This window comes from Labeo rohita, chromosome 20 (assembly GCF_022985175.1).
Source record: "Labeo rohita strain BAU-BD-2019 chromosome 20, IGBB_LRoh.1.0, whole genome shotgun sequence".
Lineage (NCBI taxonomy): Eukaryota > Metazoa > Chordata > Actinopteri > Cypriniformes > Cyprinidae > Labeo > Labeo rohita.
Window position 1 is genome coordinate 22,010,420 of NC_066888.1, and position 27,887 is coordinate 22,038,306.

At 38.6% G+C, this 27,887-nt stretch overlaps 2 protein-coding genes across 53 annotated transcripts; one reads left to right on the top strand and one right to left on the bottom strand.

Annotated features, from left to right (window-relative positions):
- The first annotated feature begins 59 nt into the window (after window positions 1–59).
- Window positions 60–7,248, top strand: prg4b (proteoglycan 4b). Of its 50 annotated transcripts, none has more exons than XM_051138147.1 (14): window positions 60–344; window positions 871–987; window positions 1,133–1,255; window positions 2,420–2,461; window positions 2,651–2,701; window positions 2,806–3,468; window positions 3,523–3,576; window positions 3,631–3,858; window positions 5,077–5,160; window positions 5,328–5,464; window positions 5,596–5,749; window positions 5,880–5,981; window positions 6,287–6,412; window positions 6,665–7,002. In XM_051138147.1, exons 1-14 carry the CDS (start codon window positions 281–283, stop codon window positions 6,781–6,783), a joined length of 2,064 nt encoding a protein of 687 aa, XP_050994104.1. In that variant the 5' UTR covers window positions 60–280; the 3' UTR covers window positions 6,784–7,002. The 50 variants fall into 50 exon arrangements, with proteins under 50 accessions (XP_050994104.1, XP_050994114.1, XP_050994106.1 ...); XM_051138157.1 differs by lacking the exon at window positions 3,523–3,576 and having other exon boundaries at window positions 2,806–3,360; window positions 3,415–3,468; XM_051138149.1 differs by having other exon boundaries at window positions 2,806–3,360; window positions 3,442–3,468; window positions 3,523–3,858.
- Window positions 7,075–27,794, bottom strand: tprb (translocated promoter region b, nuclear basket protein). 3 transcript variants are annotated; one of them, XM_051138136.1, is made up of 50 exons: window positions 27,627–27,794; window positions 27,271–27,375; window positions 27,110–27,183; window positions 26,910–27,006; window positions 26,296–26,399; window positions 25,912–26,076; window positions 25,689–25,781; window positions 25,522–25,602; window positions 25,348–25,435; window positions 25,095–25,232; window positions 24,912–25,009; window positions 24,634–24,831; window positions 24,406–24,513; window positions 24,087–24,316; window positions 23,025–23,185; window positions 22,753–22,895; window positions 22,448–22,596; window positions 22,190–22,352; window positions 21,977–22,111; window positions 21,745–21,885; window positions 21,496–21,652; window positions 21,209–21,375; window positions 20,885–21,037; window positions 19,729–20,049; window positions 19,459–19,646; window positions 19,191–19,338; window positions 17,821–17,958; window positions 17,465–17,596; window positions 17,234–17,364; window positions 16,930–17,140; window positions 16,694–16,840; window positions 16,289–16,487; window positions 16,002–16,198; window positions 15,842–15,915; window positions 15,549–15,745; window positions 14,435–14,737; window positions 14,202–14,344; window positions 14,035–14,121; window positions 13,706–13,930; window positions 13,492–13,635; window positions 10,312–10,399; window positions 9,980–10,137; window positions 9,815–9,883; window positions 9,618–9,706; window positions 9,420–9,523; window positions 9,200–9,298; window positions 8,898–9,051; window positions 7,432–7,544; window positions 7,265–7,354; window positions 7,075–7,128 (listed from the first exon to the last, which is right to left on the bottom strand). In XM_051138136.1, exons 1-50 carry the CDS (start codon window positions 27,775–27,777, stop codon window positions 7,091–7,093), a joined length of 7,086 nt encoding a protein of 2,361 aa, XP_050994093.1. In that variant the 5' UTR covers window positions 27,778–27,794; the 3' UTR covers window positions 7,075–7,090. The 3 variants fall into 3 exon arrangements, with proteins under 3 accessions (XP_050994093.1, XP_050994092.1, XP_050994091.1); XM_051138135.1 differs by having other exon boundaries at window positions 9,618–9,703; window positions 9,980–10,176; XM_051138134.1 differs by having other exon boundaries at window positions 9,980–10,176.
- Between the last annotated feature and the right edge of the window lie 93 nt (window positions 27,795–27,887).

A 27,887-nucleotide genomic window follows, 5' to 3' on the forward strand; every position in this document is an offset into this window, starting at 1 on the left:
TTTCCACCCGGAACATTTTAATGGGAATAGTCTGTGATGTCACCCAGCGAACTTTGTAGATGTTTTCGACAGGCACACCGAGTGAGGGGGAATGTTCAAGTCTGTTTGTCCATGAGGATCACCGCACCCATGCAAACTAGACGATTACTAATTCAGCACTGACTGTATAATTGGACCGACAGGGGAACACCAACGCATTCTGTCTCCATATAAAAGTGAAGATCACTGCAGGTGAAAAGACAGATGCTCTCTTAGGTGATTCCAGCCGTGAACAACCGAGATGGCCACATATCTGCCCTTACTGCTGCTGTTTGCATATACCTCCACAGGCTCTTCAGATCCAAGTAAGTCAGTAAAATATTGCTCTATCTCTCTCCACTTTCAGTCAAAAGTTTGGAATATTTTTTTAATGTTTTGTATAACATCTATCTATCTATCTATCTATCTATCTATCTATCTATCTATCTGTCTATCTATCATCTATCATCTATCTGTCTATCTATCTGTCTATCTATCTATCTATCTATCTATCTATCTATCTATCTGTCTGTCTATCATCTATCTATCTATCTATCTATCTATCTATCTATCTATCTATCTATCTATCTATCTATCTATCTATCTATCTATCTATCTATCATCTATCTATCTATCTATCTATCTATCTATCATCATTCATAACATCATTCATCAGTTATAACAGTGAACTGTTTTACTCTAAAACATGCACTGATTTCTGTTTACACTGTGAATAATTAACCCATCTCTTGTTGTGTTTGTCTCTGTATCTAAATGTACACATGTCTCTCGAAATACTGAATTCTCAGTCAGTCTGTTCTCTGTAAAGTAAACACTGTTCTCTCTGTCCAGATAGCTGTACCGGTCGTTGTGGTGAAGGCTACTACAAAGGAAATGTGTGCCAGTGTGACAACGAGTGTATGAGCTTGAATGAGTGCTGTACAGACTTTAAAGAGTTGTGTACTACAAGTAAGGTTTCATATGAACTCTCCACTGGGGCTGTTTCATTAATATTGGTGTAGCATTTGATGTGAATGTCATAAGCACTGGTGTAGTCTATATTCTCTATAGAATCATTTTGCTGAGACTGCATTGTTATTATTTCTGATCGTAGAGGACTCATGCAAAGGACGCTGCGGGGAGCCTTTTCATAGAGCCCATACATGTCACTGTGATTTTGATTGTGTCTCATACAATCAATGCTGCCCTGATTATGAGAACATGTGCTTGGTGGAAGGTAAGAATGTAAACTACAAGGAGTATTTGTGTGTAGTAGCTAAAGAAACTACAGCATATTTGAATCAAATAATACCTAACTAAATCATCATTAATAACACTGCACGCACGTGTGGTTGGAAATAGATTTGCAACAACTGATACTAATTGAATGTTATAATGTGACTAACATGCACTGATTACAAAAACATATAATACGGTTTACAAGTCAAAAGGTTTTTTTTGTTTTTTAAAGAAGCCTCTTCTGCTCATCAAGCCTGCAATTATTTGATCCAAAGTACAGCAAAACAGTACAATTTTGTATATATTTTGAATATATTTTTGAATATATTTTAAAATGTAATATATTCCTGTGATCAAAGCTAAATTTTCAGCATCATTACTTAAGTGTCACGTAATCTTTCAGAAAATCATTCTAATATGCTGATTTGCTGGTAAAGAAACATTTATTATTATTATTTATCATCGTCAATATTTAAAACAGTTGAGTACATTTTCAAAATTGTACTGTTTTTGTTGTACTTTGGATCAAAAAAATGCAGGCTTGGTGAACAGAAGAGAATTTGTTTAAAAAAAAAAAATCTTTTGACTGGCATTGTATCACATCAGAAATATGTTAAAAGTTGGTGTCAGTATTTATTCTTTTCAAATAATTAACATAAATATGGAATCCATTTGCATGCATTTAACCTTGCCCTGATTTTACACTTATATCTCTGTGACTGTCACAGTGCCACATGTGTTGTAGGGAGAAGAACAACAAGAACAACTGAGTAACAAAGTACACAGGACAATGAACTCATGGAAAACAGGAACTTAAATACACTTGATAATTAAGAGCAGGTGGAGGAGTAATCAATTAACTAAACAAGAACAGGAAAATTACCAAATAAGCAAACAGGAACTAAGGCTGGGGGGTAAAACACAGAACACAAAGTCCAGAATCCTGACACACAGATGCCTTAAAATCAATAAACACTACCACTGAATCTCAAAGGATCGCTAACTTATGCCTAAACAAAAAGAATAAAAAGTCTACAGGTATAATTACTGTAGCTTTGTCGCAAATAACCAAATCAAAGTGTACTGATTTTTTGCTTCATTTAACTTTATTTTGTAATAACAATACTCCTCAGATACAGTTGTGATATTTTTTTTTTGGTAGAAACCTCTAGTGAGGACATGACTGATGGTGAAGAGTTTGGAGGTGAGTCTTTCTCTTTGTCTCTCTTTCTCTTTTTTTTCCCTGTAGGGCACTTGTTGAAAACTGAATCATAAACTAGTTTACTTAGACATTTTTTAATTTATGACAATAGAGAATGCAGATGACTATACAGCAAACATTTTTATAATTAGATAATTGCCTGTTTGGAAATGACATTATCTTTTAATGCAGAGGCAGAAGAGGTAGCTATCCCTAAGGATGAAGATGAGTCTGAAGGCCTTGGTGAGCAATATTAATCATAAGCTTTATTTGTCAAATATGCAAAATGGCACATTATGTTGATAATTACAAAATAAAACATTTAACTCTTATTTTGTCCTCTCCAGATGCCAGCAGCATGCTTCCTACTGATGAGAACCCAACTGAAGGTCCATCAAGCACAGCACCAACTGAAGGTGCAGCAAGCACAGCACCAACTGAAGGTCCATCAAGCACAGCACCAACTGAAGGTGCAGCAAGCACAGCACCAACTGAAGGTCCAACAACCACAGCATCAACAGAAGATCCTTCAAGCACAGCACCAACTGAAGGTCCATCAAGCACAGCACCAACAGAAGATCCTTCAAGCACAGCATCAACAGAAGGTCCAGCAAGCACAGCACCAACTGAAGGTCCAACAACCGCAGCATCAACAGAAGATCCTTCAAGCATAGCACCAACTGAAGGTCCATCAAGTGTAGGGCCAACAGAAGATCCTTTTAATGCAGCACCAACAGATGGTCCATCAGGTGCAGGGCCAACAGAAGATCCTTTTAATGCAGCACCAAGAGATGGTCCATCAAGTGCAGGGCCAACAGAAGATCCTTTTAATGCAGCACCAAGAGATGGTCCATCAAGTGCAGGGCCAACAGAAGATCCTTCAAGCACAGCACCAACTGAAGGTCCAACAACCGCAGCATCAACAGAAGATCCTTTAAGTTCAGCACCAACTGAAGGTCCATCAAGTGCAGGGCCAACAGAAGATCCTTCAAGCACAGCACCAACTGAAGGTCCAACAACCGCATCATCAACAGAAGGCCCTTTAAGTTCAGTACCAACAGAAGGTCCATCAAGTGCAGGGCCAACAGAAGATCCTTCAAGCACAGCACCAACTGAAGGTCCAACAACCGCAGCATCAACAGAAGATCCTTCAAGCACAGCACCAACTGAAGGTCCATCAAGCGTAGCTACCCCTGTCCCAAAGAAGACACTGTCCACTCCTGCTCCAACAAAAAAACCAAGAAAACCAAAAAGACCCACTCGTCCTAGTAAAGACAAGAACGACAAACCCAATTCAAAGGAATCTCTCAAGGATCCTAGTAGTGTTGCTCCAATCATACCAGAAGAAAATCCTCTTGAACCAAGCTTTGACAAGAATGGCATTAAAGATTATCAAGCTGGTAAGATCTTTCATGCTTCATATTTATTATTTTGCTTCCACTAAGAGCCTTCATGATTCCCATCTGAACATTGTGCTGACACTCTAGTGCTAACATTAATATTTCTAGTTATGATTTTTTTTTTTTTTTATGATTTTTTATAATTTTTTAAGTATGTTTTAGATATTTTTAATACTTTGGTTCTTAACCCTTGTACAACCATTTGGACATTTTTGTCCTTTTCAGTCTTGTTTTTTGTGATCATTTCACCCGTGTTATTGCCAGCTGCATACATTTTGGCACAGGTGTGTATTTTTATTGGAATTTTACTATTTCACCTCCATTTCCTTTAATAAATCTATTTTGCACTAGGTACAAAAAAGTGTAACACTCAGCACCTTTTGGACCCCATTGAAACCCATTAAAACTGCTATTTTTAACAGTGCCATTCAACTGTAAAATTAAAGTTTGTTAATAGACTTTCATTCTATTGGCAAGGCTTCAAAATTGAATTTTTGAATTTTTTACCAGATGGTGCCATTTTTTCAGGTTTGGCCAACAAAGCAAATATTCGCTTTATTCCTGTTTTCTGCTTCTGCAAATTATAGAGCCAACTGGATAATGATGCAGCTATAATTGTGTGGGTACAAACCACACTCTGACATCCATTCCATGTGTTGGAATGAATGTAACAGTGTGGTTTGTATGTGTGTCATAAAAAAAATTGTGTGTGTTCTTGTAATATTTGAGAGAGAAAAACTACTGCAAATCCACAAATCCAACCACTGTGTGCACCAGCAGAGTTTTGCTGGCATCTTATGGGGACAATTTGACACTGCGCCCAAACAAATTCTTACTGAAAGCTCATTTTCTGAGACATCAGCCTAAAATTTGGAACACAGATTCTTTAGTTTTATGGCTTTGATTTTCTAGCAGGTTTAACATTGTTAATAAAATATATATTTTATATAAAAAATAAATTATACTTTATATAAAAGCATTTTCATAAACTTAAACCTCTATAACTTTGTTTTTTAAACTTTTTCTTCTACATCAGTAATCTGCCACGGGTCTTCTTTAAAATGAGACCAAACTTAAGTCTGTGCTCCCACGCTTCAAATTTTTATGACACTTTTTTTGACATGAAAATTTTTGTCCACTATGGACCTATGTGTAACTTTTTTTTATTGATGCACAAGGGTTAAATAATTGTGTTACTGTGTTTTGTTTTTTTTCCAGATGATTATGACACTAACCTCTGCAGTGGGCGTCCAGTTAGCGGTTTGACTACTCTCAGAAATGGTACCACTGTGGTGTTCAGAGGTCAGTACCAGATGATACAGCATCCTCGCTTTATAGAAACACTTCATTTATTTTGGTTCAAAGCATTTATCTTTCTGTTTTAAGATGTTGAAACTTTCAAAGTCTAGGGAACTGTGAAACTAGATGTTATTTGTGAAAAAATGCCACTTTCCCTTTCTTCTCTTTAGGACATTACTTCTGGACATTGGACAAACATAGAAATCCCGATCCTCCTCAACTAATTACAAAGGTCTGGGGAATCCCATCTCCCATCGACACGGTTTACACCCGCTGCAACTGCCTGGGCAAAACCTACTTCTTCAAGGTTGATACACAGTCATTAGGACAAAATATTTCAATTCACAACAGATTGAGAATCAGAGAAAATTATAACGAAAGTGGTGTCAAATGAAATCCTCAATGTCCTAATATGTCCTGTTTGCGCATATTTCACAGGGAAAGAACTACTGGAGGTTTGAGAATGGTGTGATGGATCCTGGCTTTCCCAAACCCATCACCCAAGGCTTTGGACAGATTGATCACATCACAGCTGCTTTATCTATTCCAGAGTACAGAAGCAGAAAAGAGTCTGTAATCTTCTTCAGGAGAGGTAAGAATTGAAAGAAAAATGTACATGTACGTTCTATGGGTGCTTGTTTTTATTAGGCGTGTTTCAGTGCTCAGAGCATTAAACTAACAAACCAAACCAAATTGATTGACTTTCCAATCAATTTCTGCAGGTGGGAGGGCACAAAAGTACACATACCAGGTTACTCCAAGTTGTGGGAGAAAGCCAAGAATTTCTCTGTTGACCGTGAGAAGGAGAGCCAGACGACAAGCTGGTAAAGAATCACAAGTTTGACCACAAAATACTGCCATTTCAAACAATACAGCATTATGTTTAAGAGGTGACTCCCATTTAAAAAGACAAAATAATAGGAAATTAGACATTAAGGGAGAGGGGAAGGTTGTGTGCAGACAAATAAAGTGAAAATACCATGTATAGTACTATAGTTTGTTTCGCAAAGGCCTCAAACACATTTTGTTCCAGATAAGGACTAACAGACCAGATAAGTGACCTTTAACAGTTTAACTGACATAGACCGCCGAGCATTTTGATTAATTTTAGACTTTTTTCTTTTCCCAGCTGCAGCTCTGGGGCAAGTGATCACCATCTCAAGGACCTGGAAAGGATTTCCGACCGTGGTGACCTCAGCCGTATCTGTACCCTCAAGAGTGAAAGAAGGATACAAGTATTACGTATTCTCTCAAAGTGAGTGTTGTTATGTTATTCATTAAAGCTGGTACTGGGACTCTGTCCCAGCACCGTTTCAAGGTTACAGCTAATGAGATCTCAACCAGGGTGTGTCTGAATGTAGTTACATTTGTAATGGAAGGGCAACTGAAAGCTTGGCTAATTCTTAAGTTTTTCATCTGATATTCGTTTTATCAGTAATTAATTTTTTTTAGTTTAATTACAAACACTATCTCTAATGAAATGTAACATTGCCGTTGTCTTTCACAGACAAATACTACAGCATCAAAATGGAAAGAGAAAAACCTGCCATCCTAAAACCTGCTCAAGGTCCAAAGGAAAACGCAGCAACCAGCTTCTTCAAATGCCCAGCAACCCAGAAAAACTGAGTCATTTATTGCTTTACCTCACGTCATATATGGTACATTTATTTTTGTAGTGATGCACCTGTTTTAGGTGCAGTGGAAAACAGTCTTTAATGGTTATGATCGGAGACAGAATTAAGTACAAAGAAAACTTTCAAAACTATTTTATTGTATGAATGTAAAATCATTAAAATAACATTGATGGATTGCTTAGAGCATTAAACTAACAAACCAAACTTATAATACATTGAGTTGAACCTTAAAGCAGAACAATGGTATGGCTGTGTTCTTTCAGAGCTATTAATTCAGAATGCGTTGCTCCAGAAGTGCTTCACCTGGCAAAACGTCCCCTCACACCCGTGACGCCATCTACAGGAAGACAGACAAGACAAGTCAAATCCACTTAATCATGTTAAATTCTACTTTGTTAATAACTAAATGTATGAATAAATGAATAAAGATATTTGCCACAGTTGGAAAAATTAAAAATTGTACATATACTTACCTCTCTTTACAAAGCTCCTAGAGCCACGACCACCTGTCCACTGTCTCCCAGATCCCGTTCTGACTTTAGGAGGCTGAGAGCTGCTAGTGTCTGAAAGAGAAAAGGCAGAGTTTGTGAAACCAATATGAGATATCTGAAGTCTGCGTCATTTTAGTGCGTGTTTGTACCTGCAGAACTAGATGAAGGTTCCTGGCTTGTGGAAGGCAGACTGGCCTCATCTGATGGCTGGGCTGCTTCCTCGGCCTCATTCTGTGACACAGCCTCAAGTGAAGCTTCAGCACTGCAGAAATATTTATTAGATAGTGTCATCTTAATATACACGCATACAGTTTGCATACACCTTGCAGAATACGCAAAATGTTAATTTTAACAAAATAAGAGGGATCATACAAAATACGTTTTTCAATTTTTATAAAATACAAATACAAAATTAATTTTTTCATTCAAGTACTGACCTAAATAAGATATTTCACAAAGACGTACATATAGTCCACAGGAGAAAATAGTTGAATTTATAAAAATGTTTACATACAATTGATTCCCTGAATGATCCACAGATGTGTTTATTTTGTTTAGTGATAGTTGTTCATAAGCCCCTTGTTTGTCCTGAACAGTTCAGAAAAAACCCTCAGGTCCTACAAATTATTATTTATTTAGGCATTTTTGTGCATTTGAACCCCTTCTAACAATGACTGTATGATTTTGAGATCCATCTTTTCATGCCGAGAACAACTGAGGGACTCATACAACTATTACAGAAGGTTCAAACACTCACTGATGCTCCAGAAGGAAATATAATGCATTAAAAGCCAGGGGGTGAAAACTTTTTGAATTTGAAGATCAGGGTAAATTGAACTTATTTTTCTCTTCTGGAAGACAACTTCTGTAGCTTCTGAAAGGGCAGTACTAAATGAAAAAAAAAAAAAATGATATATAAGCAAAATAAGTGAAGTGAAAACGCACACCTTCATTCTGTTCAAAAGTATTCACACTTAATGCATCAGCTCTTAATGCATCATTTTTCCTTCTGAAGCATCAGTGAGAATTTGAACTGTAAGAGTTGCATAGTTGAGAGTCTCTCAATTGTAGTCAATGTGAAAAAAATGGATCTCAAAATCATACAGTCATAGTTGGAAAGGGCTCAAATACACAAAAAAAAAAAAAAAAAAAAAATTGTGAGACCGAAGGATTTTTCATAAGAACAGCAGGCAGTTTAACTGTTCAGGACAAAACAAAAATAAACAAAAAATAAATAAATAAATTCTGTGGATCATTCAGGTAACAACACAGTATTAAGAATCAAGCATATGTAAACTTTTAAATTCAACTAGTACTTTCTCTTGTGAACTATATATAAACATCTTTTATGTGAAATATCTTATTCAGGTCAGTACTAAATAAAAAAAAAAAAAAAAAAAAACACTAACATGCATTTTATATGATCCCCCTTATTTTAGTAAAATCATTAATATTTGGCAGATTGTGCAAGGTGTATGTAAAATTTTGACTTCAACTGTACTTCAATTTATACTCCATAATGGAGTCCATGCTCTCTCAAAACTTCTTATGGCACAATGAAAGTAAATTGTGATGGCAGTGTCTTTTGTGGGCATACTCAAGGGCTCATGTTTACCTGTCTCCTGCGTCCATGAACATGTCATCTCTCTCCTCGACTCCACTAGGGCCTGCGGGAGCACTAAGGCCGGGTGTGGAGGTGCTCACCATGGGCACAGACTGAGAAGCATGCTCTATCGCTTCAGATGCCACAGACTCTGATAAAATTGTCACTGGATGAATTAAAAATAGATGATTAACTGATTCTAAAATGACAGGGGAAGGAGAACTGTGCATAAAATGGGATACTAAAACTATTCTGAAATAGCTCGTTATCCCTCTGTGTGTCAGACTATTAAGATGCATAATTTTTGTACGTACCAGGAGCGGCAATCTGCAGTGGTGTTGTGGGCACACTGCGGCCTCCTGACTCCTCCTCATGAGCTCCAAGGTAAACAGAACTCTCATACATGCCTAAACCTGAACACACAGATGACGGCATTAAAAAAAAAAAAAAAAAAAAAAAAACAACCAACATCTGACAGAAACAGCTGTTAGTCATTAGTTTAAAAAAAAAATTATTTAAGGTGATGTGTGCTACCTTGTGATGGCAGCTGGCCAAGGTCAGAGTGAGAGGAACTAGTCTGCGGGAGGTCATCCGAAGGACCGAATCTAAATCGGGATACGCCTGCAACCTGTGGAGAACTTTGTATAACAGAAGAAATTAGTCATATGGCTGATTAATGGAAAAAAATAAAATAAATTCACCACAGCAAAGTATAAAGGCAAAAATACATACTGGATTGCTTCAGCAAATCCATCTGAGCGAGGAGGAGGAAGTGTAGGGGTACTAGGAACCATTCTGTCATCATCTTCATAGAAATGCTGCTGTTGGAAAACCAAGAAAGAAAAAAGATCACACACTGAAATTGACAAGCGTTCAAGCTCAGATGCAAACACACCACAACCAAAACCATGAACCAAAACGCAACTCACTGCACTACTGGCCATTCCAGAAGTAAGCTGGAGGCCTCGTCCCACTGACGGCCGTCGAACTGGGAGCCGCTGCAGACACATGCAAGTTTTTTTTTTAAATGCACATTCCAAGCAACAGCAAACTAAGAGCTACGCCACACAGTGCACTGAGCGCTTTGCACACACCTGAGCTTGAGCAGGGGGTCCCAAATCTTGAGCAGGTGGGGCTAAGATGTTTAGACGAGGTGGGAGAGGATGCTGAGGTCTCCTGGGTGATTGTGGGTGAGGTCGAGAGGCAGAGCTGGTGACGGGTGCTTCAAAAACATCCAGTGTGCTAGTTTCAACTGAGACGCCACATACAGATGAAAGGAAAAGAGAAGGTGCTTTAAAAACACCAACAAATGACTTCATGAAGCTTGAAAGCCTTAATCATATTCATTAAAAATACATGGAAAGATCAACATGATGGACGCTACTATGCATCCTTTCAGACAGATGTTTAGGTCACGCTGACTTACAGCTCTGAGAATCTGCCATGCGTTGGGTGGAGTCTGTCGCTCCAAGACTTTCCTCTGTCTCAGTGCCTGGATCTGTGGGATCTGGGCCCTTGGAAAAGGATGAAGAGGTAGAGAAAGAACAACATTTGTAGTTAATTTCCTGAGTATTAAATTCTGATTTGCACATACAAATTTATTTGGAGCAGAATACGTTTTAATGACTTGGATATTATAATAAAATGTGTAAAAAGGTGTGTAGTCAAACTCAGTCTATTGCACCAGCTATTTATAAATACATTGCATAACTGTGGTTTGATCATTAAAATGTCATGAGACACATCAGATCGGAAACTTGCTTACACAAGTTGAAGTTCAGTTCAAACATAAGCATTGGTGCTTCATTAAAACCACATGCGTCCAACTACGGCTGGGTAAATGGAATTGAAGAACTGACTCACTTCCAATTCAATGACTGCATCCCAAAGGATGATAAATTAGAATGATGAGAAAGGGAATTTACTGAACATCAATTCATAAGAGGCTTTCGCGCCGCATAGTTCCCAGAAAATCGATTTCCCCCTTGGGCTGTTTTCCTGGTTGCATTCGCACAACAGCTGGAATTCTGAAGCAGCCAACAACAGCATCTGTATTCACAGCATTTACAAACGTCAACAACCGGTGAATGGAGGACACTGTTTTTGTTGTTTTTCATAGGTTTCGTGATAATTGTGAAAATCAAACGATAGCTTTACATTCTAAAGAAGCTTTTGAGGATCAATCCTGAATATTAGCAGATTTCTTTTGGATTTGTGGAAAAGAATGACTATTGCCTCCTTTATCAATTGGAAAAAAAGAATAAATTACCATAAGGCAGTGAAAAACAAAAACAAATCGAGGAAAACAATTAAACTAGAACTAACCGAGCTTATAAACAAGACCTTAAATGTGTATAACCGAAATTAATTTAAGCAAATTTAAAGCAAAAGATGAAATTAATTAGGGTTTGAATCAACAATTATTTGGATTACACTAAACGAAACTAGAATGGATGAATAATATAATCAACAAAGATTTATAAATTATACAGATGATGCTTTAACTGCATTAGGACAACAGGCACATGAAACAACGAGAATAATTTGACAAAATAAACTCTTAGTTGGTTATAAATTAAAGAAATATATATGAAGAATTTGCGCTTCTATACCAAATAATTTGCCATCTAGAGAAACACTTAGCAAAGTTATGATTAGAATAAAAAATTAAGAATTAAAATAGTTTGTTAAACTAAATATTCTTAGGAGTTAACGGATTGATAAGAGGTTTATTATTTTGTCATGAAATTAGTAATTAATGCAACGGTAAAAACAAAAGAAATGTTAAAAAAGATAGATAATGATCAAACTATGACAGAAAGTAACCGAAGTGAATATTATCAAGTTGAATAAACCAAATTTAAACATAGGATAAAAATTCCAGTACGATTCAAGTAAGGACAATGAAGATAAACCATACACTAAGAAACCTAACCACTCCCCAAGAGTGACCCTTTACAATACACAAAATATCTAAGTTGAAGACATCTTATACTTTGTTTCAATTTGAATCTGTGTGATGTATTCTATATGTTGATATTCCCAATATTTTCAAAAAGTTAGGATCTTTTACTCCCTTCTGATTAGGTGAGGGGAGATGTTTGGTTCTGATGTCCTCTGGAGTGTGGTTCCATAATTAAGTTATTGATAATAATGTGTGACTTATTTCGTCACAATAATACAAGAACTGAGAATCCTGGATTGTGAAACTACATTCTGGAATAAGTCAGTAAGGTGGGACTAAAGTAAGTCCCAGAAGGGGGAGACAGAAGATTTAAAACATAGAATTGAGAATTGAGCCTATGCATAAGAGGATATTATTCTACTATTATCATCTGACTATGTGTTTTAACACTGTGCAGTGAGTTCAGAACAGAGAGAACTATTTAAACCTTGAAAAACACTCATGTATGGAAAGAACCTGTTCAGGAGCTATTGATCAAATACATGACAGCTATTGATCAACCTTCAGGAACTCATATATGGTAAAAAAAAATACCTTGTCCAAAAATACAACAGTGTATATGGAATGCTGCAAACAACTTTAGGATGTATATATATGTGTTTGAGACAAGACTCTGGAGTGGTGTTCGAACATTACTCAGCCTTTTGTTAACTTGTTAATAAAGGTCTATCTGGCTTCAAAACCTCTTCAGAGCAATTTATTTTGAACAAGGAAAATTCTACACCACCACCCTCTTCCTTGCTGAATGTGACTGATTTCGAAAGTGAAAACGATTGCACGCTTTACGAGCATCTGCACGCAATCACAGATTGCAAGCTTCCCACCGGAAACACCCCCTACTGCTCAACGTGATTTGTGCACCCCCTAGAAATGTAAATGCCCCCTGATGGAAGTGCCCTGGAGCTGCCACTATAGTCAATGCTTGTGTTTATACTAGCCACGTCGCAGCTATAATAATAATAATAATAATAATAATAATAATAATAATAATAATAATAATAATAATAGGCTTGCTATCGTCAAAGGCATTAGTAACAGGCGATATCTCGTCGACAGACAATAGCATTGTGTATTGGCACAATCCTAGTCTTTATATTCTTTAAAGCATCCCTGCTAAATGAAAGTATTCATTTCTATAATATATATTATAATAAAGACAGACTTCAACCTTTTGAATGGTATAGTGTATGATGTTACAAAAGCTTTTTATTTCAGATAAATGCTGATCTTTGGATCTTTCTATTCAAAGAATCCTGAAAAAAAAAAAAAAAAAAAAAAAAAAAAGGTACTCAACTGTTTTAAATATTGATAATAAAAGTTTCTTGAACAGCAAATCAGCATATTAGAGTGTAGTAATGATGCTGAAAATTTAGTTTTGATCACAGGAATAAATTACATTTTAAAATATCTTCAAATAGAAAGCAGGTATTTTAATAGCAAAAAAATATTTAAAACTTTTACAGTTTTTGCTCTTGTTTGGATCAAATAAATACAGGCTTGATGAGCAGAAGAGACTTCTTTATAAAACAAACATTACAAATCTTACTGCTACAACTCCTCATTCTGTTTGCAACCTCAATTTAAATTCTGCAATTTACATTCTCAATTGAATTCCTATTGGTCCACATTTCTGGTGTGTACCTCTGTATCGTCTGCCTCATAGGCCTCATTGCCGTCTCTGCTGCCGCTGCCTTCATTGCTGTCTTCTCCCTCTTCCCCAATACCGCCATCCTCCTCATCGTCATCATCTTCCTCCTCCTCTTCCTCATCCTCCTCCTCATAATCCTGAAGTGGTAAAAACAGTTTATATAAGTGTTAAACATTAATGAATTTCAGCTGCGGTGCGACTACATACCTGCTCTTCTTCCTCCTCCTCCTCGGATTCCTCTTCATGGTCTCCCTCACTATCTGTGTCACTAAGAATGACTATGACATGATGATCAGGCTCCTCTGGGCTTCGATGCGTCTCAGATGGATGGGTCAGAGGTCGGTCTCCAGGGACAGACTGAGATGGTCCTGGTTCCTCATCCATCATCTCCAAAGTAGCACAGCTCTCAAAAGTAGTCCATCTCTCCAACTCCTTCACACAGACAAATGCATTTAAAACATCCATTTTTATTGGTTCCACACTACTGCTGTCTGAAAACAAACAGGAAGTTTCTCCACACATCCTCTTGCCATTACCATTATCTGCCCAGCGTCAGGAGCCTCCTGGCTGTCACCCGGTACAACACTCTCAGCCTCAGTGCTGTCTTCAGCCAGCATCTCTTCCTGCAATGCATAATTTGTTGTTGCAAGACTTAAAATGCTTCAGGTAAATAAAATTAAAATGCTTCAGTTATGAATCTTACCTCCAGACCTACTCTATGAATGCGAACCCTCTTGCAAATGGGAGTGTCATTGGGCTCATCCTGGGACTGTGTGTCAGCAGACATGCTCTCCTGTTCCTCTTCACGGGGGCGTTTGCTCAAGGCACTACTAGGGGATGCGGACACTACAGGAGGACACATAAGAGATCATCTTTAGAGTGAGGTGCTGTAACAACCCGTTCAGTAAATCTGGTTGAGTTTATAACTGAAATTACCTGCACTGGCACTGCTTGTGCTAGCGGTGGCACTCCATATACCTGTGGATGTAGAAAGAGGCCTGTCTAACTGGGAGTTTGGCAGCATTACAGCAGCTGGAGGTTCCTGATTGGATGGTTCAGCAGGGGGCTGGGTTTGCTGCTGTGTGGGCTGGATGAACGCAGTGGCCTGGTTTTGCTGTTGAACATTCAGCAGAGGTTGAGCCAGGGTGGTCTGAACATTAGGGCTGGTGGACCGCACTGATCCGCTGGCACTGCCGTACACAGTCACATGCTCAAGCGGGGCCTCGGATGACTGCATGGCTGTAAAGGTAAAGATAAAATTAATTTGTTTGCATATCAGTGTTACTGTTAAAGGGATAGTCACCCTCATGTCATTCCAAACCCGTAAGACCTTTGTTCATCTTCGGAACACAAATTAAGATATTTTTGATGAAATCTGAGAGCTTTCTGACGCTGCATAGACAGCAATGCAGCTACCAAATTCAAGACCCAGAAAGGTAGTATGAACATTGTTAAAATAGTTCATGTGACATCAGTGGGATGCCATGAGAATACTTTGCGCACAAAGAAAACAAAAATAATGACTTGATGCAACAAATTCTTTTTTGTTTTCATGGAGCATTCACGACAGTACCACGATGCATGCGTTGCTGTCTATGCAGACTCAGAAAGATCTCAGATTTTAACAAAAATATCTTAATTTATATTCCAAAGATGAACAAAGGTCTTGTGGGTGAACTATCCCTTTAAGTGAATCTATAAAATTTTTTTTTTTTTTTTTTAATGAAATAAAGCCTAAATAAAATAAATAAAAACATTAAATGGAACATTGAATTTAAACCGTTTTTATATTGTTATACCGTTTTATATTTTATACTGTTTTCATTTTAATTGCAAAGTTTTAGTAATTTTTTTTTTTTGTCATTAGTAGTTTGTTTTTGTAATGTCTATAAAGTTCTCATAACGCCTGTTTATTTTAGTACTTCAAACAAAAAGTTCAGGTTCCATTTTTAAAATATTTTCTTTCAGTTAATGTTTTTCAAAAAATGTTTTATGGTTTCAGTTTTAGCGAATGATAATAACCTTAGTTAAAACAAAGTCCAACACTTACGTTCTTGGGTCTCCACCTGCGTGGTGGGCATGACTGTGGCAGTGGGAGTAGGTGTGGGCACTGGAGCAGGAGTGATCATTGGTTTGATGCTGGCCCTTGGAGTGGATTTGTTTCCTGGAATCGCTGGAGGCTTGCTAGGGGTTGCTGCCAGTGGCGTGGGCTTTATATTAGCAGTTGGAGGCTCTGAAGTGCTTGCACTATAAAAGCAACAAAGTAGAGAGGCTTGACTTGCAGAGAGGCCATTTTTGAATTTGCCAGACAATGATTGCACAACCACCATAAAAATACTGTACCTTCCTCTTTCTGCCACTGGTGTGGACTTCAGAGAGATTTGTCGCTGTTCTGTTGTCCTTTGTGGTTCCTGGGTCTGAAGACAGAAAAAAAACTAGATAAACTCTTAAACATTTATACTTGTTTAGCTATAGCTTTGCAGTTGCATGACTGTGGTGCTACCTTGCTGGAGCCCTGCTCCGGAGGCTCATCTCTCTGTTCTCCATGTCTCTCCTGCTGCTCGCGGAGGTCTCGTAGCTCCCTTTCCTGTCTGCTCAGACGCCCCTCGTACTGAGACTTTAGTGCGCTCACTCGCACTTCCAATTCTTCTTTTTGTTGCTTCAGCTCCTCATTTTCTTTCTGGAGCTGACCTTTTACACCTGGAAGTAGAGGTGAACATGGAAAACAAACCTGTGTCAAACTAACTGGAAGAAAAAGACTATTCATTCTAATTCAGGGTCAATTCTTACCAGTAAGCTGGCTGATCTTCTGCTTAGCCATTAGTATGGCCTTCTTAGTCCTCTCCTCCTTTTCAGTCAACTGCTGTTTGAGTCGCTCCTCCTGAGATGATTTCTCCTGAAGCTCCTGCCTGAGACGCGATAGCTCCGCCTGTAGACGAGCGGCCTGTTCCTGTGCACTGCGTGCCTCTGCTTCCCGCTCACCTACAGTCTGCAAAAGAAATCTCACGCCATGAGCATCATATTTCAAAAAGTACCCAATCTTTTTAGCCTGATCTTAAAAGGTTGTGCGATGCATTTCAGTGCAGATTGTTTTAGAATAATTTTTTTAAAATGTCTGAATCAATAAATTTAAAAGGTAAAAGCCAAGAAAAAGAAAACAAGACATAAAACTTTTAAACCAGGCAGTTCACTTACTCTATTGAGATTCTCCAGATGGCCTTCCAGTTCCCTTGTCCTGTTCCCTGATTGGTTGAGGGACTCTTTGAGAGCTTGAAGTTCTTGAGCTGATGCTTGCTGTGCCTCTTGATCCTGGGCCGGTGCAGATGCTGCTGCAGCTACCAACTGCACAAAAACCCAATTAAATCAGACCTCCACTCCAAACACACATTTGGAAATTCAGACCACTTCTTACGTCACAAACCCTGACGCACCTTGTCATATTCAACCTTGAGCTCTTCGTACTGGGTTTTGTAACGTCGACCAATCTTTTTAACTTGTGTGATGGTTTTTAGTTTCTCCTGGATGTCCAGATTTTTAGCCTCCTGGTCTTTCTTCAGGTTGTCCCTCTCCACCATCACCTTCCCTAAGTTCTCCCTTAGGTTCTGCACCTGGGATTGCATCATAGTCAAAGAGCCACTGCTCCTGGAGAGAGCAAGAATAAGAAACATGATTAAACAGCCAAGTCAAGAATGAAAAGACTTTTTAGCTTAACTTAAGACAGAAAGCTCCTTGAACCTGGAAGCATCAGCTTTGAGTCGACTAGTCTCCTCAATAAGCTGCTGGATGCGTTTGAGATGTGCTTCCCTCTCAGAGTGCAGTCGCTTGTACTCTTCTGGGTCAGTGTCTTTCTGCTGGCTCACCAGGTGCTAAACACCAAAAGAAAGTATAGTGATGACCCAATGATTTACACCAATGACAAATACACAGTTTCTGAAGGCAAAACCTCAAGATAGACAAACTTCTAACCTGAGTGCGAGCTTTCCAGCGTTTGATATCTTCCTCAAGAAGCTTCTTCTCTGCCTGTAGCATACCACTCTTTTCACTCAGCTCTGCATTGGACTCTTGCATTGGCAAGATGTCTGACTCCAGTTTACGCACCTGTGAATCAAAACACCGTTATTATGCAGTTATCATCTCCTTTAAGCAAATACATGTTACTTTTTATTTCATTTTAAAATTGCACATATCAATTTTGTTACATGTAAAGTAACATACATGCATGCATGCATAATTATCTATATAAAAAACTTAAGTGTAAAGCATTATTTATTTAAAGCAGTATTTCAACTTGCAAATATAATTGACTATATAGTGTGGCTTGCCTTGGCTTGAGTATCCTTCAGCTCTTGTTCCAGTTTCTCTTTCTCCTCCCTCAGCATCTTATTGGTCTCCATTAGCACACTCATTGTCTCTGTCTTCTTCATCAGCTCATCATGCTGGGTCAGAGTCTTTGCAGTCACCTTTAGACAATAATTAAACAGGCTGAGTAACAGGCACAGGAAAAAGGAAGTACAGAGCTAGTAACTAAGGCAGTTAACTAGCACAGTTGATCAGGAATAAAACGGCATGCATCTAGGCAGGGCTCTATACTTACTTTTATTTTTAGGAGCACTTGTGCTCCTAACTTAAATTTAGGAACAGTGTAAACAGCACCTTCAAATTAATAATCAAAAAACCTGATAAAAAAAATGAGCCTTCCTATTATTCCTATAAAGTGATACTTGATTTAAAGTGATTTACAGGGGAATTTTGTTTCTACATTTGTAATGGCATTGTTCCAACTTTATTAAAAGTATGTCACCTTTGACAAATCTTAAAAAAAAAAATATTCAGAAGCTTTTTAAAATTTCTTATTAAAACAACAGAATAAGAACAAATAGAAGTAGTAGTATGTTACAAATCAAACAAAATCAGTGTTAAAATTAATTTGTACTACAGTGGTGGCGCAGAAGAACACAAAAGCGGCTTTTTTAAGTGTATTTTCAGACGTTTAACGAAGCTCAGACGTGGCATGAGTGCAATTAAACTCCTAAATTCACGTCGAGATTAATGTTTTAAATATAAAATTTCGAATAGAAATAAATTTAAATAACTGAAAAGATACTTTAAAAACTAAAATAAAATAAAAGTGGTGGCAAGTCACTAACTTTAATACTGAATTCATTCATCCGATTCGCTCAAATGGCGGGAATAAAGCAAGTGACTGTCTTTATGAATGGGTAATTGAGTCACTAGATTCATTTAAAAATGCACGTTAAAATAACGTGTTAGATTGGAAGTGCAGCAGCTTAGCGGTGACTTTGTTTCAAACTATTTTCACCTACGAAATAGAGCAAAATCAGGCAATAGCGTTATTGTCAGACAATATTAACTTCTTGTTTATTAAACTGTTTAATTAAATCAATATCAAATTTACAAACTTCCTTAATAATCATTAAAAGCAGTCATTCATCTTAGTTCATCGCGATCTCACAAAGTTCCATTATAATGAACAAAGCTCCTGAAACTGCACAATGAATCTCTTATTTACACTTTATGAAAGGATTTGTGAGATGTGATACATTTCTCAACATTGACAAAACACTTTGAAACCTTTGAAGCTCCCCTCATCGAAAACACAAATACGCTGATCAGGTCAATCGCACTGGTGCGCCTAAATATTTATTCACACATCTAGGTTCTCCAAACCAACCTGCATCCTCTCTCTCTCCGCATTCAGACTCTCCTGCACGTCCTTCAGCTCTCTCTCCAGATGTTCCACTCTCAGCCTGTGCCTCAGACTCTCACCCTGGACCACCTCAAATCGAGATTCTGCAATCTCCTTCTCCCGTCGTACAAACCTGCAAAAATAAGACTGTGGTGAACAAGGAAACTAGAGAAGAATCTACATTTCTCCTTTTCATCTTCTATTTTTAATCACTGTCAATGAAATTAATAACATATGGGAGAAAACAAAAGACCTTAGGATCTCCAGGAGCTGCTCCTGAGACTTCCCCTCCTCTGTCAGAGAGACGTTGAGTTGACTCTCAGTGGTGGCTCGCTGCAGCTGACTGGCCATTTGTCCACTCAGAGTCTGTATCTGCTCGTGAAGGAGTGTGTTCTGCCTCTGCAGCTCCTCACTGCGAGACTCTAGCTTAGACTGCTCCTCCTGATGTGTAGAGAGAAACAAAATGACTGTGAAAATGTTATTACTATTCCCATAACAGCTATATATTTTGCAATTTCTTTACCTTAAGAATCTTCTCTTGCTCCTCCCAAGAAACACGAGCCTCTAGCAGCTGTGCGCTGGTGCTCTGAACTTTGTCCTCCAGCTGCTGTCTGAGATGAGCTGCCTGCAGAGCCTGTGCTTTGGCAGCCTGCAGTGCTTCCACGTCGGCCGCATGCAGCAACATCTCCCTCTCATACTTATCCTGCGCCTCAGCTGCCATCTTAGCCTGCTCCTGACTGTCCTGGATGGCCTGCTGCTCCTGTGCAGCAGCAACAGCAGCTTTATCCAGGGCACTCTGGTGCTCCGCCTGCAGGCTGCTTAGAGATTTCCTCAGCTCGTTCAACTGGGATAAAGGATCAAGAAATAAGTCAAATTCTATCTTAGAATGGATAAAAAGAGTGTATCAGAAAAAACTAAATGAATGACATTAAAGGGTTGGTCAAAGACTGACACGGAAGAGAAGAATCTGTTGAATAAAGTCATTATTTTTGTTTTCTCTGACACCACTGATGTCACATGGACTATTTTAACAATATCCATACTACCTTTCTGGGCCATGAACATGGTAGTTGCATTGCCATCTATGTAGGGTCAGAAAGCTCTAGGAATTCATCAAAAATATCACAATTTGTGCTCCAAAGATGAGAGAAAGTCTTATGGGTTTGGGATAACATGAGGTTGAGTAATTAATACCCTTTAAGACCCATTCATCAACTTGGCGCACCCTGGTAAATACTGTGAACTACTGTTACAACTGGACTTTTAATCTTTTAGATGCCATGGATGCGCAAAAATGATCAGTCATGCAGTAGACCCCTATTATAAAATTTTCACACATAAAGACAATTTATACTGTGAAAAATGTAAAGTATAAAATGACTTTTACATGCATTTTTTTCTACTCCCTGTAATGCTCCACTGCCTGATGCAACTATTGTTTTTTTTTTTTTTTTTTTTTTTTAAGTTTATTAATTTAGTTTAATCTGATTTTGTATTTATTTTTTACATCATTTATAACTAACATATGCTCTGGACCCCCTAGAACTCCCTTGCGGACCTTGAATAACATCCCTAGACTTCAGGAAAAGTAAAAGAAAAAGTGTAGAATGTGCTCTTTAAATTAGAAAGGTCAGAGATCTAGTGAGCAAAGACAGTGAGTAGAGGTAGGAATTTAATACCTCTTGCTCCACAGCAGCAATAGCTTTGCTTTTCTCTTCCAGCAAGCTCTGTTTCTCCTTGTCTGCTTCCAGAAGTTTTTGCTCCAGCTGTTTATACTGTTCCTGAGCCACTTCCACCTGGTTTTGCACAGATGATCGCACCTGTTCTGTTACCTAAAAGTTGAACGACAGAGAGGATTTTAAAATATATATTCAAATAGAAAACAGTTACTTTAAATAATACAAATAATTTCTTAATTTCTATTGTTCATGTCTTTTTTTTAATGGAAGGTAAAGGTTGTTAGAGTAAAGCGAAGTATAGTGATTTTTTATTATAACACCAACCTGTTTCTCTTTATCCAGGGACTCCTCTAAGCTAAGACTCATGGCCTTATACTGCTCCATGCTGGCAATAGTGTTCTTCAGTCGTTCGGCCAGATCTTCTACCTTGCTCTCAGCCTGCTTCAGCTGGGCACGCAGAGCCTCCGTATCACCTTCACTGCCCTGCAGGCCTGAAGAGGAAAAACAACAACAACAACTTCACAGAGTCTTTTCTATCAACAATGCTCTAGTCTTTGCAGTTAACGAGGTTGAACTACCAAACTTGAACAAATAACTTAAGAATTTCTCACCTGTAAGTGCTGTAGGAGACACCAGCCGGCTCTCCCTGCTACTCATCTGCAGCTTTAGGTTGTTAAGCTCGAGTTGGGCAGCAGTAAGCTGTTCTCTTGTCCTGTGGTACTGGGTGGTCTGTGTTTCCAGCTGCTTCTTAACATCCATCAGCTGCATCTATGTTGCAAAGGAATGTCAAAGAGAAGCAAATGAATAAAAGTTCCAAATGGGGGAAATAAGAGATTGAGGGAAAACGATATGTCCCTTACATCTTGATTGCGTGCCAGCAGGTGCTTCTGTTCCACCTCATTTTCAAGTCTCTTCTGGAGCTGAGTGATCTCTCGCTCCTGCTTCTCAATCTGAGCAGTCAGCCTTTGTCTGGTCTCTGTCTCAGAGCGCTCTAGAGTTGCCTGCAAAATTTATTTATAGACACAATAAGTTCTCAAAACATCCACTGTGAGGATTAGATTGTTTGAGGTATTTCCTAAAATCACTTGTCACCTGTATTGATTTGAGGTTGGTAAGCAGCATATTCTGGCCAAGCTGTTGGGCCTGGAAGGACTCCTTCTCCTGGGTCAGTCTGATCTCCACCATCTTCAACATGTCTCTCTCTTTACGCAGATTCTCTGCTTCTGACTGAAAGGGAAACATAATTAGACTCAACTAACAGTGGTCAGAGACACCTGTGCTTGAGTGAATGAACCAACAAGACACCTCAGCACTGGAGAGTTTCTCAGCTGCTGCTCGCAGATCCTGGGTGAGGGTGTGTATGGTCTGTTCACTCTGCTGAATTGCTGCAGCCTGTTTTTGAGTCTTCTCATTCAAAGAGGCAATCTCCTTACGGTAGCCCTCCACGTTATCCTGCAGCATCTCATACCTGATACACACACACACACACCCCACATAAAATAAATGAATGATTCTATATTTGAGAAAAACCATGAGGACCGAAGGAACCGTATGAATGGATACCGTTTGGAGGTGAACTCCAGCTGTGTGGAGATCTTGGTGTTTTCAGAGCGGAGTTCAGTCACTTGGTCCTGTAATTTCTCACTTTGCTCTGTCTGGGCTTTTTCAGACTCAGTTTTTTCCTTTTTATAGGCCACAAAGACTTCCTGAAGCTGATCAAACACACAGAAACATTTAAAAAAAATCTTACCAATCCTAAACTTTTGAACAGTTTATGCTTGATGTTAGGTTATTAATGAAGCTCTTAGTCTCAATGTCAGCAAGGGAAGAAAACTGCCATGATTGGACAGCCTGCTCTGATCTCGTACCTGCTTCAGTGCAGCCTTGGCCTCTACTGACTCAGTGGATTCTATCGCTGTTGCAACCAGTCCTGTAGGGGTGCCTGTCGTGGGTGTGACAGCTGGAGAACGGCGAGGGGTGGAGGTCAGCATAAGGTCCTCATTACCAGCACCTGTCACAGCAGAAGTTCATAAAACTTTATTCAATCATCTGCATGATCCTTTTCTATTAAGATGTCTTATACACTCTTGAATTTTTACAGTAATTCCACTTGCAATACAGACTAGACTAACAAACTTACCCTGTGGGAAGGTGACTCCAGTGGCCTGGGTCAGAAGCATGCGGAACATATCCCTTTGTCGTGCCACAGCGTCAACCTTCTGCAGATCCTGAGCTCTCTTTTCTTTGAGCTGCTCCAACTCACGCTGAAGCTCCTCAAGATATTTCTCCACTTCACTGCGTCTAAACACACAATGAGCATTATGCTTTCTCAATAGATACTTAATCTGATATTAGGCTGACAGATCCATTTAAAAGTTTACTTCCAGAATAAAACATTCCTGATAATTTACTAACACTCATGTCATCCAAGATGTTCATGTCTTTTTTTTCAGTCAAAAAAAAATTAAGGTTTTTGAGGAAAACCTTTCAGGATTTTTCTCCATATAGTGGACTTTAATGGCATCCAACAGGTTGAAAGTCCAAATTGCATTTTCAATGCAGGTTCAAAGGGCTTTACACAACCCCAGCCAAGGAATAAGGGTCTCATCTAGCGAAACGATCTGTCGTTTTCTTAAAAGTATAAAAATGTATATACTTTTTAACCACAAATGCTCATCTTGCAATAGCTCGACTTTACACATTACATAATCAAATTGGAAAGGACCTGTGTGACGTACCTGGAAGTACTGACCCAGTGTTTACAAAGTGAACAAGTCAAATGCCCTTTACACAAAAGATAAAACAACAATGCTGGACGATTTTGAAGCTGGAGGAAAAAAATGAGATCATGTTTTTCACCCACACCCTACCTTTTTGGTAGCTAGTGCTAGTGCAAAACGAGCATTCGTGGTTTAAAAAAAAAATATATATATATACACATTTCTATTTTTTTTTTTTATTTAGAAAATGACTGATCGTTTTACTAGATAAGACCCTTATTCCTAAGCTGGGATCGTGTAGAGCCCTTTGAAGCTGCACTGAAACTGCAATTTGGACCTTCAACCCAATGATTCCCATTGAAGCCCACTATATGAGGAAAAATCCTGGAATGTTTTCCTCAAAAACCTTAATTTTTCATAAAAAGTTTTCATGAAGCTTTTTTTCTGGAAGTGAACTAATCCTTTAAATCTCACACACTTACTTCATGGTGTCTCCCTCCAACTCATCTTTCTCCTTTTCCTCACTGAGGTCTCTGAGTGCCACTAGGAGTCGCTGGTTCTGCTGCTGCAGCTCTTCAACGCTGCGGAAGGTGACCAGGTGTTGAGAAATCACCTCTGAAGTACTGCTCACATCCGCCGAACACACTTCATCCTCCTCACGCATCACATGGTTACCTCGTGCTTCCTCCAGCTCAATGAGGAGGACCCGCACCTGAGATAGTTGTTAAAACAATAGGATTTTAGATTCTTTTTCTCTCTGCTGTAAGAGACTGATGCCTCAGCTGTGCAACCTGGCCTCACCTGTTGAGACATGTCAGCCAGCTGGACCTCAAACCTCTGGTTGTCTCTCTCCAACACAGATGCGCATTTGTTGCTGTCATCTGCTTCCTTCTGCAAGCGGTGGACCTCCTGAAAGATTCGTGGATAATCATTTTTAGATTTGTTTCATAAGCAGTCATCAGGTAGCAAGCACTGGCAGTGTAAAATGCAACTAGGTTGTTTATTTCTACAAGGCTCCTCGATTCTCACCGTGACAGCTTGCTCAAGTTTAGCAGAGAGACTGGAAACAGACTTTTGCATGCGCTCAAACTCCTCTCTCTGTCTCTTCAGGATGGGCGCCTTTGCTTCCATCTCCTGCACAATGTCATCCAGGTACTTGTGCAGTCGTTTGTTCTCTAGTTTCTCCCGTTGTAGCTGTTCTTGAGTCTCAACATATGCTGTATATATCTACACAAAATAGGAGAATGTTTATTAAAACTGAAAAATGGTTCTGTGAATATAAACAATGCACTTGCACTTGCCAGTACCTCTGTAAGTTTCATGCCTGGTTTGATGATTTTGGCAACAGCAGCTGCTGTGGGAGACATTGTGGTCACCTGCTCCTCTGTAAGAATTGAAGTAGTTCCTAGAATGGTGGCCAGACAAGAGAGCAACAAATTTACAAATGCTACTTTACATGGAAATAATGATTTGCTAATGATGATGCTAACCTCTGTGTTTGTCAGACAGCAGCTCATTTGCATTGTCCAGCTCTTTCTCCTGGCTGCTTATTTTCTCTTTCAGTTCAGCAATTTCTTTGTCCTTACAACTCTCCAGCTCTGCCATCCTCACTTCCAGAGCTTTATGTGCTGTTTAGAGTAGACAAGACATGATCACAGACATATGTAAATACACACAAGCTTCAACATCCATTTTTTTTATGGTTCTCAAGCATGCATGTGTCTGAACAGTAGGGTCACTTACCCTCTCCAGCCTCTTTAAGCAGTCTGTGAAGTTCATCAACAGCTCTGCTGAGCTCCTCACTCTTGGCCTCTGCATCAGCTGCAGCTCCCTGTGAATCACCAACAGAATATAGAACTAACTATTTATGAATCCCTTTAATCACATTCTTCAGTTCTTAAAGTAATTAAAACTTACCTTATACAAGTTTGAAAGTTTGATGTTGGCATTGAGCTCATTACCAAACTTCTCTTCCAAACTGGCTTGCTGTTCCTTTGCCTAAAAGCACAACATGTCAAAATGGTTTATGAAGAATTCTGAAACACCATTTAGCTGATATCTTCTGCAATGGATGATTGTCTAACCTCTCTCATCTTGGTGATCATCTCCTCCGCTTGCCTCTGAAGGTTCTCATTGGACGCCTTCAGACTGGTCACCTGATCTTGAAGACGGGCGATCTACAGAGGTACAGAGATTAGCACATGGACTAAGAACTTTAACACATTTCAAAGCATATCAGACAATATTCATGATAACTTTAAATACATATCATATATATTAAAGAAAAAAAAAACATTTGTGAAGTACTTCATCCTCCTTGTTATTAAGGTTGCACTGGAGCTCCAGGATCTCATTGCCTTTCTGTCTGGAAAGAGACAGCAGCTCTTCACTCTTGGTCTTAAGCTCAGTATTCAGCCAGGTCACCTGACCCTGGAGTAGATCTTTCTCCTGCTCCATTCGTTTCTCTTTATACTGGAAGATGACCATAGTGTCAGCATATTAATCAGTGTTTAGGGGCCTGGTATTAAAATGCCAGCAAGTTACAAACAAAGAAAACTGTGGATTACAAATGCATCAAGATAAAAGGCAATGAACTGCATTAAACTAAAAAGTCAGTGTTGGTGCAGATAATAATACAGGTATCAGATCAGTGCATTCCTATGAAAATAGTGTGATTTCATTCAATTTTACCTTGATTGAGACCTCTGTGGATTCTGACTCATCCAGCTTGAGCTGAAGCTGCATTTTTTCTGCATTGACTTCCACCAATCTATCATTAAGACGCTTCAGATCCTCTAAAACAAAATAAAATAAAAATGTGTATATTATACACTACCATTTCAAAGTTTTGTGGTGTCTGTATGTATGTTTTAATGAAAAATAAAATCACTTTTAAACAGAAAACATTTAATTTATCAAAAGTCACAGCAAATACATCTATAACAATACAAAGGATTTATTCCAAATAAATGCTGTTTTATTTACTTCTTTTATTTAACTATTTTAACTTCCTTTTCATTAGCAAAACCTTAAATGTTTCCTAAGCAGCAAATCAGCATATTAGAACAATTTCTGAAGGATCATGTGACACTGAAGACTGAAGTAATTCAGCTTTGCATCACAAGAAATAAATGTTATTTTAAAATACACTGAAATTGAAAATTAAGTTGTAATATTTTTGCAAAACAATGTTTTCACTGTATTTTTGTTCAAACAGTGTACGTGAAGATCAAAGCAAAATCTGCTAATTTCATATAACCTGTGAAAAAGTTTTTAATGATCATACAAAAATGTTTATTAATTACCGCTTTGTTGTTCCATCTCCTGGGATCTCCTTTCCAGTGTCCGCACAAGCTCTCGTTTTTCCGCCTCAAGCTCATCTTTGGCTTTGGAAACTTCATTCTGCACAAAGGCAGCACAATTTCACCTCTTCAGCAACACAAAAAAATTCAAGACAAGACACAGACGTTGTCCTCTATGAAAGTGTTAGATGATCTTTCATTACCTGCTCTGATTCTAGTTTGGTGTATGAAGACGTTTGCTCCTTATTTTTCTCTCGTAAGCATTTCAGCTCATTCTCTGTAAAAAGACGAGTACAAATACAACATTAAATCTGTGGAGGTTTTTTTTAATTAAAGAAGAGGTTTTTGACTCCCACCTCCTTACCCAATTTGCAGTAGTCTTCTTTCAGTATCTGATGCTCTTGTGTCTGTGAGACAAACTGAGCCTGACTCTCTGCAAACTTCTTCTCGATGTCAAAATACTGTTGTTCTATATGGAAAAAAAGAACAGAACGAATCAACTTCCATACAAACAAGCCTATGGTAATAAATGTAAATAAAAAACGTTTTCTGTTACTCAATAATTGTAACACATGCTCACTACATACAGTTTGCAGAACAATATGTCCAAGTGGAAAAATAAAGTTTAAAAACGATAATGAAACTTAGGCCTCGTTCATGAGTCTCTCTGTCCGTGGCTGTAAACAGTGCATTTTATCTATTAAAACAGCATAACCTTACCATTATCCACACGATATTGCTCCTGTTGTGCCTTCAGACAATCAACTTCACACTGCTGTTCAGAAATGTACTTCTCTAATTTAGTCAAGACAGTTTTGGGAAGTTTTGATATCTCCGACCGCTCCAATATCTGCTGCAACACAGCCGCCATTTTTTCGTTGCAATGACTCCTCCTCCTCTGCGTCAAACGTAAACGTGCTTATTACTATTTCCTGTTAGCGCGCCAGATGGCGCTGAGCGGCTCCACTTTTGAATTTCAAG